This window comes from Cetorhinus maximus, chromosome 19 (genome assembly GCF_964194155.1).
Source record: "Cetorhinus maximus chromosome 19, sCetMax3.hap1.1, whole genome shotgun sequence".
NCBI lineage: Eukaryota > Metazoa > Chordata > Chondrichthyes > Lamniformes > Cetorhinidae > Cetorhinus > Cetorhinus maximus.
In genome coordinates this window covers 54,145,224-54,158,225 of record NC_135897.1, presented here as the reverse complement: position 1 = coordinate 54,158,225, position 13,002 = coordinate 54,145,224, and the positions used below count along the sequence as shown (strand labels likewise).

The window sequence follows — 13,002 nt, the reverse complement described above, 5'->3', positions numbered from 1 at the left end:
TGTACTGTAAATGTAAAGAAAATTATAGTCACCTTGTTTTGGATTGACCAGTCTCCATATAGTGGCAGACGTTGGTCGATGCAGACAGCAACTGGACTTCACTGCAAGTTAAGAGCGGGAATGGGAGTGAGGTGAAGAGGAGCAACTGAAGAAGTCCTCAGTGGTAGCAACAGACACAGGGGACTTTAAAGGTAGGAACAGAGGGCAGGAATAGGAGCGGGGCTGAAAATGGGAGCAAGGGTGAGAGTGGGAGTGAGGGCAGGAGCAAGGCCTGGAGCAAGGCCAGGGCAAAGCCCAGTGCAAGGCTGGGATCAAGGGGGAGAGGGGCTTCAGTGATGAGGGCGAGAGCAGGAGCAGAAGCAAAGGTGGGGGCGGGAGCAAGGGTGGCAGCGGGGGTAAGAGGAGCAGCTAAAGAAGTCCCTGGTGGTGGCAACAGACAATGGGGACTTTAAAAGTAAGAACAGAGGGTGGGAATGGGAGCCGCAGAGAAGAGGGACTTCAGGACTGTGGGCAGGAATAGGAACGCTGGAAAAAATGTCATGTACACATGCAGGCCACATAACAGGAATTCTGTGGCAGATGCCACTAAAATAAAACTGGCAACGTTTAACAGATATATTGTCACCATTTAATTAACGACATTAAAGTGAAACAATGTTAAGTGAGTCAACATTAAGTGAGGACTTACTGTAATTGATATTTTTCGTATGTAGCAGTGAACCAATTGAAACCTAGTATATAAAGTCTGGACAAATAGTGGCAAAAGCCCAATCTAATTTTTAGATGTGGTATGAGTGGATGGAAGATGTGTCTGATATTCTATGAGTATAAGCTGCATATTGTAAATTGTAAATAGAATGCTTCTAATACTTGGGGCTATTGTGTGAGATCAATAAATATGTACTCTTCAAAGAACAGCTACTTATGTGGTCTATTGGAGAGCTGTCAGTATGCTTTAATGCTTTTGGCTGAGAGGAGAGAAACTAGATAATCTTACCCAAGACTATAATATGCAGAGAAAGCTCTGTGATGAAAAATTGTACTTTAATTTATAATATTAAAGATTGTTTTCAGTTGGCAACATTATGGGCGGAATTTTATGCCATTGGGATTTTACGGTTCCTTTGAAGTCAATGGAGTTTTGAATGGCTCGCCACTTATTATGGCCCCATTCCTGCCTCATCGGTGTCATAAAATTGCGGCCTATCAATTTTCTTCCTATGGAAATCCATTTGGTGTGTCACCATATGTCATTGACATGTTATGTGGGAAACTATCTGTACACATTGACAGCATGTTGGCATTTGGATTAATTTTGAGGTCGCTTTCCCCCATTTCCCATTTGCAGGTAATTGCATGTCATGCATCAGCCCTAGCAATGTCATCTGCTGTCAGGTTTCTGTCGATAGCACTCTGAAACAAGTTGCTAGGTGGTGTCCCATGGCATTTGTGGATGACGCTTCCTTCAGTTTTGTTTCTGGTCTTATGGGGAGCCTCTGTGTATCTCCTCGCAATATTTTGGAATAATAGTGAAAGACAAATGAGGTTAAACTGGATTTAGCTAATAGCATGAATACACTCATAGTGAAACCATGCTGCGCCACACTTGATTTTTAAGCAAGCTGTAAAAGAGACTTGTGACTCAGACAGTGATTTGCACTGCTGGCAAAGATCAATTTCACTCCCAAAACCTCCAAGTAATCAAAAAGAGCCATAGCAACTGTAACTGCCTGTAGGCAAAGCAAGAGGCAGTAGCACTGTGAAAATCACCTGCAATAAAGCAGGTTGGAACCTTATTAACATATTTAAATCAGGGCCCTTTGGCATCAATAGGACCTCAATGCCATTTTCACTGGTAAGAGTGCAAATTGTGTGCAATGCAACAAGAATGTTTACAGGCATTCTTATCTTTTCTACACTGTCTGTCGGGCTCAAATCACCTACCCCACAGGAGTCATGAGTCAGGAAGGGGTCAAAGGCCTGAGCAAGACCTACAAGGATATATGAAAACTCTATATACATGCAAGTTTTTATCCTTCAGGTAAAGAGAATAGAACAATGGCAGAGGGAAGGCCCAAGGACTAAAACTTTTAAAATATAATGGACATTTCATCAGGTTTATACATGAGAACTTTTTTTTAAACTTCATCATAGTTAAACTCATGGTGTACAGTGTGAATAAAATCAACCATTTAAAAGGTCCACAACATGCTACTGTAGCCATAATGTAACATAATGAATTAACTGAAGTTAGACTTTCATCCACATTTCCACATTCATGATACTACTCGTAGTCTTCAATATCAGACAATGGTATTCCATTACATGGACTGGATTCCAACACTGTGCTACGGGTTGTCATCCTGGTTATGCTTGCAGAGTACCATCTAGGTTTGGAACTTTGGAATTTTCGCCTACACATCACTTCTTTAAACATCTCTCTGAATCGAGTAGACATGAGGTTATAGAGGATAGGATTGACTGCTGAGCTAAAATAGAAAAACACACCCGAGACAATATGTACATACTGATACAATCTGTGCAATTCTCCAGTCCAGTTGTTTATCAGAATCCACATTAATCGATCTGTGTGGAAAGGTGCCCAGCAGATTCCAAACACAATCACCAGAACAACTGAAAAGAACAAAATATAATCAATAGTGCAAAAAATTAAAAATAGAATACTTTTGAGGTGTTGTAACTAAACATTCAAAATAGTCAAAACCAAAAATGTTTCACTGATTGAAAGTAATATCCAGTTTCCCTAAAACAAGGGCTAAGCTAGTCAAGAAGTGGCCACTTGCAGCAGTATTTAAAGAGATACTCACCTGTCTATAAGATACTGCAAAGGTTTGGGAGACATTTGGCTGGGGTTGTTTACAATGGTTGTCGAGGATTCTGATGATTTCAAAGTGCTTATACAGATTGTTGAGATGTTTAGAAGCTTCTGGCAATGTATTTTTTTCTAAATGAGGATCTTCCTAACAATTTCACTGGCTAGAGGAAGAGATTTACTTCTAGAGGGAACAAATAAAACTGCAGATGCATTTGCAGGGAGGTTGAATATAAGGACGTATGCTCATCAGAATCCATACCTTTCCAATAGAGGGCTGGAATACAAAGGGTAGAAGTCATGTTACAGCTTTACAGAATTCTGATGAAACCCATCTGAGTATTGCATTCAATTCCTGACGTAGCAGCTTGATAAAGGTATATTGACCCTGGAGGAGGTACAAGCGCAGAATAATCAGAACAACACTGGGGCTAAAGGATTAAATTATGAGAACAGGTTGTATAGATTAGTGCTGTATCCTCTTGTAATAACTTAATGTACTGAACAGATTTCTTACTTGAAACAGATAATTTTATTACAGAGCTCTGGTTCACGACTAGAAAGCTCCATCCCTCGGATTACATGCGCTTAGGGCTCATTCATTGGGAACAATCATATGACCCCTAACATGCAGTAGGAAAGGTTATACCTTCAATCACTATGTTTCCTCCCACTTTAGTTTTTTTTACATATCTTATTTACAAAGAATATTTTAATCCACAGCATATACATATAAACAGGTCAAATGATCAAAGATTAAGTCTCTGAGTTGGTTTCTTTATTTGGTTAGAGCAGCGTAGCTCTATCACTTGAGGGTCTCCCACTGGATCGACATGATCGGGGACTGCAGCATTGGATACATCATTAGGAAGTGGCAGTTCAGAGTTAGGCAATTCAACAGAGACATCAGGTATGTCTATTCTAGGTCTGTCACCTCAGAGATTAAGGGTTCGGTATCAATTACAGGCAGGATAGCTGATTGTCTCACTATTCCTTAGATGATCCACATATTTTCAAACAACCCGGTCTTCCACTTCCACTTGGAATGACAAGTGTCCAGTTTCTGAGACAATTATACCAGGAACCAAACTAGGTCCATTTCCAAAATTCCGCACAAAAACTGTATCTCCTACAGAAAATCTTTGAGCATGCTATGAATGTCATGATTCAATTTTTGATTATTTTGATTCTTCTCTATTTTCCCCTCTAAGTTCGGAAACACCAGACTTAACATTGGACGTAGACGGCGTTTCACCAATAATTCAGATGGCGTTGAACCCGCAGTTGCACGGGGAGTCGTACAACAATTGAGAAGAAAACGTGAAAGTCAAGTTTCAAAAGTACCCTTGGATAACCTCTTCATTCCTGATTTGAAAGTTTGCACTGCTCTTGCGGCTAACTCATTTGATGAGGGATGATATGGTTTTGTTTTAACATGTTTGATTCCATCTAAACTCATGAATCTCTGAAATTCTATACTAGTAAAGACTGTACTGTTATCTGAAACAATGACTTCCGTTAGGCCATGTATAATAAAACATTGACGCAGCACTCATTGTCGGTGATCTAACTTTGTACACATCCATCTACTCAGAGTGCGTATCGATGATCAATAATAATATGGTACCTAAAAATTGACCTACATAGACTATATGTATCTAAACCCAGGGTTGATCAGAGCACTCCCACAGATGCAGTGGAGTTGAAACAGGTAACTTCTGTTGTTGCTGACACTGGAGGCAGTGCTTGACCATACTTTCAATGTCACTGCCTAAGCCTGGCCACCAGACATAGCTTTGCGCAAGCATCTTCCTCTTCAACATGCCTGGATGTGCACTATGAAGCTTTGTCAAGGGTGGTCCTCTTCCTTCCGAAGGGGCGATGATTCTTGATACCCACAACATGATTCCATCTTGTCAGCTTAACTCTATTTCTTGAGCAATGGAATGACTGGGTACCTTCATTTAGGTATTAAGAAGTGTGCTCTCCCACCACTGTGGTCAATGCTCCCGTGTCTACCTCCAAGATTAGTGGCTTCCCATTCACTTGAATGGTGACGGTCATTGGTTCAGTTTTTACTGCTTGTTCAGGGAATAGATATTGGCATTGGCAGCTTCAGGTTCTGTTATATTATTCACTTCATTCATTTTGTTCTGCTGTCTTATGGGCTGTCTCGATTTTGCCCTGCATTGCTTTATGATGTACCCTTTCCTGTGGCAGTAATGGCATTCTGTCTCCTTGAATCTGCAGGTGTCCGGTACGTGGTTACCCCCACATCTGTAACAGATTAACTTTGGAGTCACTGCTGAAATACTTCCATTAAGCCATTTCGTTTTTAAGAGCTGATGTATTCACATTCACAAGGCGAGGTGCAGCGTCAGAGCTATTTTACCCTCATCGCCAAATGTAATGACTTGACGTACCGGACAGATTTCTTACTTGAAACAGATAACTTTATTATAGAGCTCTTTTAGAAGCTACATGTTTGAACCAGGTCCATGACTAGAAAGCTCTGCCACACCCCACCGCTCCCCACCACCCTTCCCCCCCACCCCCGATTACTCGCGCTTAGGGCTCACTCGTGGGGTACAATCACATGGTCCCTAATAGGCAGTAGGAAAGGTTATACCTTCAATCACTACACCTCTAAAACATAGAAGGTTAAGGGATGCTTTAATTGAGGTGTTTAAAATGATTAAAGGATTTGATAGCATAGGTGGACGTATTTCCTCTGGTGGAGAAGTCCAGGACAAGGGAGAATTTATATTAGGTAAGGGTATTAAAGGTTATTGAATGAAGATGGTAGATGGAGTTAAGATCAAAAACAAAAATACCTGGAAAAATTCAGCAGGTCTGACAGCATCTGCGGAGAGGAACACAGTTAACATTTTGAGTCCATATGACTCTTCAACAGAACTAAGGAAAAATAAAAGAGAGGTGAAATATAAACTGGTTTAAGGGGGGGGTGGGACAGGTAGAGCTGGATAGAGGGCCAGTGATAGGTGAAGATTGCCAAAAGAAGACATACACAAAAGGACAAAGAGGTGTTGACGGTGGTGATATTATCTAAGAAATGTGCTAATAGGTGACATTAAGGGTAGAAAGTAGGACGAGCAAGGTACAGTGGGGGTGGGGGGAAGGGATCGAAAAAGGCTAAAAGGTAGAGATAAAACAATGGATGGAAATACATTTAAAAATAATGGAAATAAGTGGGAAAAGAAAAATCTATATAAATTATTGGAAAAAGGGGGATTGGAAAGGGGGTGGGGATGGAGGAGAGAGTTCATGATCTAAAGTTGTTGAACTCAATATTCAATCCCTCCATCCCCACCCCCTTTCCGATCCCCTCTTTTTCCAATAATTTATATATATTTTTCTTTTCCCACCTATTTCCATTATTTTTAAATGTATTTCCATCCATTGTTTTATCTCTACCTTTTAGCCTATTTCGATCCCGCCCCACCCCACCCCACCCCCACTAGGGCTATCTGTCCCTTGCTCATCCAGCTTTCTACCCTTAATGTCCCCATTAGCACATTTCTTAGCTAATATCACCACCGTCAACATCTCTTTGTCCTTTTGTCTATGACATCTTTTGGCATTCTCCACCTATCACTAGCCCTCTATCCAGCTCTACCTGTCCCACCCCCCTTAAACCAGCTTATATTTCACCTCTTTTCTGTTTTTCCTTAGTTCTGATGAAGAGTCATTCGGACTCGAAACGTTAACTGTATCCCTCTCTGCAGATGCTGTCAGACCTGCTGAGTTTTTCCAGGTATTTTTGTTTTTGTTCTAGATTTCCAGCATCTGCAGTATTTTGCTTTTATTATGATGGAGTTAAGATGATCAGTTCTGAACTAACAGAATGACAGAACAGGCTGGAGGGGCTGAATGGCCCATTCCTGTTTCCATGTAGAGTGTATAGGCCCAGAACAATGTATCTACTTCAGAAGAGCAGTACCTTTCTAGTGAGGCTGTCAGATGGTGGTGTGTTGCCTCCTTCAAACAGCTGCAGGCACTTTTCTTCTCCGCTGATGCTGCCAGACCTGCTGAGTTTTTCCAGGTAATTCTGTTTTTGTTTTTGAGCTGCTGGCACAATGTTGCCTGTTGCAATCAAGGTCAACTGTGCATTGCCTTTGCAATGCAGCTCTGAACTTTACCTCTGGCTCCTTCCCAGATACAACAAGAAATAACAGTAACAATAATCTGTCTGCATTTTCTGCTTGCATTAAGTAGGTGCTAAAGCCAGATTTCCCACAGTAAACACTTTCATCACTTTTCCCATGGATTCCTGGTTTTCAGATCATGGCAGGATAAGTATCACAGCTGTTGCGTGGAATGAATATGCCAGACCTTTGAAACTAATTTCTTTGAATATTACATATGAAATTCCCTTGTTGATTCTTTAACTGTAGCATTAAAACAATGTTGAATGCTTCTATTTCCATAGGAAATAAAGCAATCCATTTAACTATCTCAAATATTCCATACTTGAAGAAAATTACTTCAAAGTACAGGTATCTATACTGTACCTTAATCAACAGAAATACATTTCATATATAAACAATTGCTTGAACGTACCACTTAACTTAAAATGAATGAACTGCATGTTGTCTTTTGTGTCATGTTCCTGATTGACACAATACATATCATTTAGAGATGGGAGCCCTTATTTAATGAGACTTCAACTAGTGGGGTTAAATTGGCAGATAATAATAGCTCAGAGGGCAGACTATGCCAAGTTTTTACACAGGAATTCTTCATCTAATTTGAATAGATGCTGGCAAGTGAAAAACTTGCCAAGTGAGCTTAACTATAGCACATTTGGTTGGAAGCTCCCTCAAGGTAACAGATCTTAAAATGCTCCTGATCACCATTAAAGGGGATGTTGTTACAGTGACAGCAAATGGGCAGACATAGGCAACACTGTTCTCTATGATCCTGAAGAGATGGAGATCATACTAGGGCAGGTTTAGGGTACAAATGTGGATATTGGGGGCACAATTTCAAAGTTGGCAGATGACACAAATCTTACAAATATAATAAATAGTAAGGAAAGTAGTAGTAGACTTTAAAGAGCACATAAACAGACTGGCGAAATAGACAGACACATGACAAATAAAATTTAATGCAGAGCAGTGTAACTTCATACATTTTGGAGGACAAATGAGGAAAGGCAATATAAACTAAATGGTACAATTTTAAAAGGGGGTGCACAAACAAAAATAACTAGAGATTCGCATAGACAAATTGTTGTAGCTGGTAAAGTAAGTCGATAAAGTTGTTAAAAAAAACAAGGACCCAGAGCTCAGGCTGCTGCAGGTGATGACACTTCCTGAGCATATTGTTATCCAGGACATGACAAGCTTCCCAGAGTTCCCACTCGGAACAGGATATGAACTCCAGGGACCAGGTTTTCGGCTCCCAATGGAGATGTGAATCAGGTTGTGAAATGCTGAACTTTGATTTTCCAACAGAAAAAAACTATTTTCCTCTATCTTTTGGACCCCACATCATTTTTGTGTAGCCTTTTGGCAGATCAGGAAGGCCTTGGGTGTAAAATGCGCACTCACCGCTTCTGAGTTCAGGGTCCCCATTGTAAGGACCACAGGAAAATTGTGTAGTTTCTCCCTCACAATTTTTGTGTGCTGGTGTTGGATTTGGAAGGCCTAGAAAAACCCACCTTCTTGGAGAGTTTGTGACAGCTGGGGGAAGCCTGCTGAGAAGTCAGGAACATTCTGAAAACTAAGTGTAAAATATTTTGACACCTTTGCTTTGCTGTATTGTAATGTAGATATGTTTTCAATGCAGTGATTCATAATAGGGATCTGTCCTGCAAGGATAAGTTGACCTTTACATTTACCACCATTTTGTTTGTGTTATCATGTATTGCAATAATTATTCTATTGAATAAAGTGCCATAATGTATTAAAAATGTAAAAAGAGAAGTCCTGTCAGTCTCAGATGTCACATTTTGTGCTGTGATTGAAATCAACTGACAGCTCTTACTGTTAAAAATAGCATCCTTTTGAAAGTTGAAAAAAACCTCTGCACCTGCTCCCCTCCAATGATTGACAAGAACTCTGTTTTGAAATCGAAATGGGACACTATTCTCTATCGTCAGTTTCAGGCAATGTAGCTGGAAGCTTTTGTGACAGTTGTAACCATTATGAATACTTGGCTGTGTTTCAAAAACTTAGCAGAGCCACATGTGTGTAGTTTATTTCATCTTACACTATTGTGAATCTTTCATTGTGATGTAGGAGGTCACTACCTCCTTGGTGAAACATAAGTGCCTCAGATATTGCTCCTGGCTAAGGTAGAGAGAGAGAAGTGCTCACTAAAAGAACTTGGTGGGTAGGGCCTTCAATTTAGAGCCCTTCCCCTCCTCCCTCTCAACACAGCTTCCTCAATCTGCAGTGTGTGCTCCATCTCCAAGTCATGATGCAGCCCAAGAGGAACTGAAACTAGAAGCCCCCATTACAGAAGCACGATTTCTCCTGGGATCCTGGAATATCTTGCAATTCTGATGATGCCCCATATGCTCAATTGCAAGTTATCCATCAGTTGCTCAAAAAAAAACAATGTGATCAACGCATCATTAGTTATCAGTATATAGTAAGGGAAATAATGTGCTAGAGAGTCTGATAGCAAGAAGAAATATGATGACCTTGGGACCCTTGGAGATCAGGGAATCCAAATACAACCCAGCTTCAAACACATTCCGATCTGTACCCTCACCCCACCCAATGAAAATCATTTTTGTTCCTCCAATTTTTCCCTCTATTCACTGAGTAACAGCTCATGCCTCTTCCAGCTTCTGAGCCAGAAACAACTTAGGACCAGCTCCCACCCAAAGCCAAACTTCTGCCCTCCGTAATGCTCTCTTCCCACTCATGAGAAGAAAAGTGCTGTTCCCTTCAATGGAGAGGAGATACTGCCTTAGTTCAGTGCTACCCAATTCTTCTCCATCTATTCATGTACCCGCTCCTCCATCTCCTTTCCTTTTTCTGTTTTCCCCTCTTCCACATCACTTCCCATCATTCATAATCCCTATCGCTCCCTGTCTACCCTCACCCTACCCTCCTTCTCGCCTTACTATGAGAAAAAGGGCCCTGGCAGCAGTGCCATGCACCCTATCATTGCTTTTTTATGCCCCTGCTTCTCCACCCTTTCCTCCCTCTCCACTTAGAGTTTACATTTGGTGCAGTATCATCCCAGCGTGGTGTGATGCTGCAATTTAAAGATAGTCATTGGGGTTCTAGGGAGCATTTAAACTTAATAAAGTTCTCACACATGTTTTCTTAACATTGAAATAGCCACCTAGGGAATGGCTTACAAATCCAAATGCACTTGGACCAAATTCTTTTGTTGCTCAGGTCAATGTGAGATACAGTTGACAAACAAATTGAATTGGCCAGTTGAGCATCATTGCTGCACAGTCATCAATGAAACATCAGCACCCATAACTGTCACCCTTTCCCCATTTTCCACTTGCCCAGTACCATTTTAAATGGATCAATACTTTATTTCATCCTTTGTTCACTGTCCAGAGAATCCTTTCCTTGTTACTTGGGATATTTATATATATATATATTTAATTCTAAAGAAAGAGCTTAAGATTTTAAATAGAGGTCAGTATAGTTCCACCTGTAACAAACTTTGTGAACAAGGTAGACATACATTTATAGAGCATTTCATTTTTGCACTGAAAAATGCTTCATAACATTTTTTAAAACCCCAACAGTAGTAATTAATTTTGACAATCAACATTCTAATTAATTAGGACCATAATGCTTCCCGACAAAATACTGCTTATTTATTTTTCATAGCAGTTACTCCACAATGCTAGAACTGAGATATTGATATACATTGATAACCACACACTAAACCTGAAAATCGAGTAAAAGGAAAGGACTAGCATTCCTACAAATTAGTTTTTTTATTAACAAAAGGTCGAGGGAGGTCAGATCCGAGTTATTTGAATAGAAGTTCTTTTGCTTCAAACTTACACAGCATTTTAGTGACTTGGCCGCGCCTGGCCTGTTCTTGCTTCATGCGAGCGGTCTGGTAATTGCAATTTCCGATTCCAGGCTTGAACTCGGAAAATGCCTTTTCTCGTTTCAATTGCAACCCGATCAGTAAGTACAACATACTTATCGTGATCATCGGGGCGAAGAAAAAAAGCACCGTGGTGATCTGAATGATGAGATTATACATCCAGGCTGGCTTTATCAACACACAGATAGCGGACTCTTCAATGTGTTCCCCAAATGGTGTATTCAGGTAATAGATGCCATGGAGGCTAGTGTTGGGAATAGCCGAACAAAAGGAAATCACCCAGACCGTTAAGATGACACGTTTGGCATGAGTTCTGGTAACAACATACTTTGCTTTAAGGGGATGCACAACGGCGATGTACCTCTCAACACTGAGGGCCGTCACGTTTAATATTGAGGCAAAGCAAACCGTCTCAAAAAGGAACGTTTTAAAGTGACAGCCTGCCTTACCCAGGAGAAACGGGTAGTTCCTCCACATTTCATAAAGTTCCAAAGGCATACCCAAAATCAGGACCAGGAGATCCGAAATTGCCAAGCTGAATAAGTAATAATTGGTGGGAGTTCTCATAACCTTGTGCTTCGCTATAACGGTGCAGGTTAAAACATTCCCAAGCGCACCTACCACAAAGATACAGAGATAAGTGATGCTGACGGGTGTGAAAAAGGTGGATCTCCTCGGACCCAGGTACTTGAACAGCAGTTCTTCTTTGGACATAAAGAAGTCCTCTGGGACAGTGTCATTCCAGGTGAGGTCCTGCTGTTGATAGGTGGCGTTGCAGAAATATTGGTAAATAGTTTGGAGAAACGGACTCCGATTTTTCAACAACTCCATCTGAGAACAGTTTTTGGGGAATTGCTCTTGGCTCGGTGAAAGTTGCATTGTTACTCCCCCTGCAAGAATGAAAGGAGATGAACATGTGAATATAAGAAGGCATGGTGAAATTGAGTCTGCATCGCTTTTAAACTTTGTCACTCCTTTCAAATATATAGTTCGGCATCATTGGAACCTTTCTATCGGTTTTATTATAGAAAAGTAGCTTCCCCTTAGTTGGGTGGAACTGTTACTTTTAAACAGGCTATAAAGACCAACGATTGATAAGAAAACATACTAAATTACACAGACTAAGGATTTCCGTTTTGTTTCTCGAAGCAGCAAAGTTATGTTTCATCATTTACAAATGTAATAAGTCTGTGATAAGATTTTATTACAGGTAGCCCTGAGTGATCAGTTGAATCTACTTACTGCACGGTATTATTCTTCAGAACTGAGTTTAGGCGTCAGTCAGTAGGTTATTCTCAGTCCCTGAGAGCTGATCTTCAGGCAGACAGCTACACACCATCCATCCTTTGTCACTGAGCATCGAAGCTTCCACCCACCAGCAGGCAACCGCACTGAAAAGGAGCACCGCCGCCACAGGTTTCCAGCTGCTTGTGAGGTGACTCTCATTCTAAATACATTGAAGTTTGCATCGCTTCTGACGTCCACAAGGAATAATTAAGCGTTCCGAATCTTTAAGAATTATGTCGTGTGTAGATTGATTTGCACTGATTTGAACTGACCCTTTCTGCAGGATGCAGCCCTATGAACAGAGACGGGTTTCCATCCTCACACAAAAACTTGACCTCTCGGGGAGCCGAAACACAATCAAAAAAGCTGCACTAATAGCCCCAGGGCATGTTTAATGTGTTCATTTTATTGTTTGTCTTGTGCGACCTGCTGGGCAGGTCACTGGAAAAATGTACAGTTCCAAACTCTTTGTATCAACAGTTTAAAGATTATTTCATGATGATTTCTATGGTAATCGGTCAAGGAGTCGGCAAGTATGTTTTTTTTGAGTTGAATATATGGGTATTTAAATTTTAATTATTTTCTTCCCTGTAACTGAATTTTCTAATCTTACTTTGTGCATTAAAAGGAGGGATTTACATTCAGCTCAGTTCCTACACACCACCCCCCACAAGGCAGGAAGAATCACCGTAATGAGAAATGGAAACACTGGAAATAAACGTGATGACTTCATTTTCACATTCACAAAGCAGTTTGTTCTTTGAATATGATAAGTGAATCTAAATTGCTGGTGACCATTACGATTTTGATCATCTCTGTCT

At 40.7% G+C, this 13,002-nt stretch overlaps 1 protein-coding gene across 1 annotated transcript; it reads right to left on the bottom strand.

Annotated features, from left to right (window-relative positions):
• Positions 1 to 2,284: 2,284 nt before the first annotated feature.
• Positions 2,285 to 12,227, bottom strand: LOC144694074 (neuromedin-U receptor 1-like). The gene is made up of 3 exons (XM_078564433.1): positions 12,137 to 12,227; positions 10,846 to 11,784; positions 2,285 to 2,634 (listed from the first exon to the last, which is right to left on the bottom strand). The coding sequence occupies exons 2-3, from the start codon at positions 11,771 to 11,773 to the stop codon at positions 2,285 to 2,287; spliced, it is 1,278 nt and encodes a 425-aa protein (XP_078420559.1). The 5' UTR covers positions 11,774 to 11,784; positions 12,137 to 12,227.
• Positions 12,228 to 13,002: the final 775 nt, after the last annotated feature.

Excerpts from the sequence above, each read along its gene's own strand:
- LOC144694074 (XM_078564433.1), bottom strand. The coding sequence starts at position 11,773 with ATGCAACTTTCACCGAGCCAAGAGCAATTCCCCAAAAACTGTTCTCAG. Across the intron at positions 2,635-10,845 it reads CCAAGTCACTAAAATGCTGT|TTGTTCTGGTGATTGTGTTT; the intron begins GTAAGTTTGAAG and ends TGTTCTTTTCAG.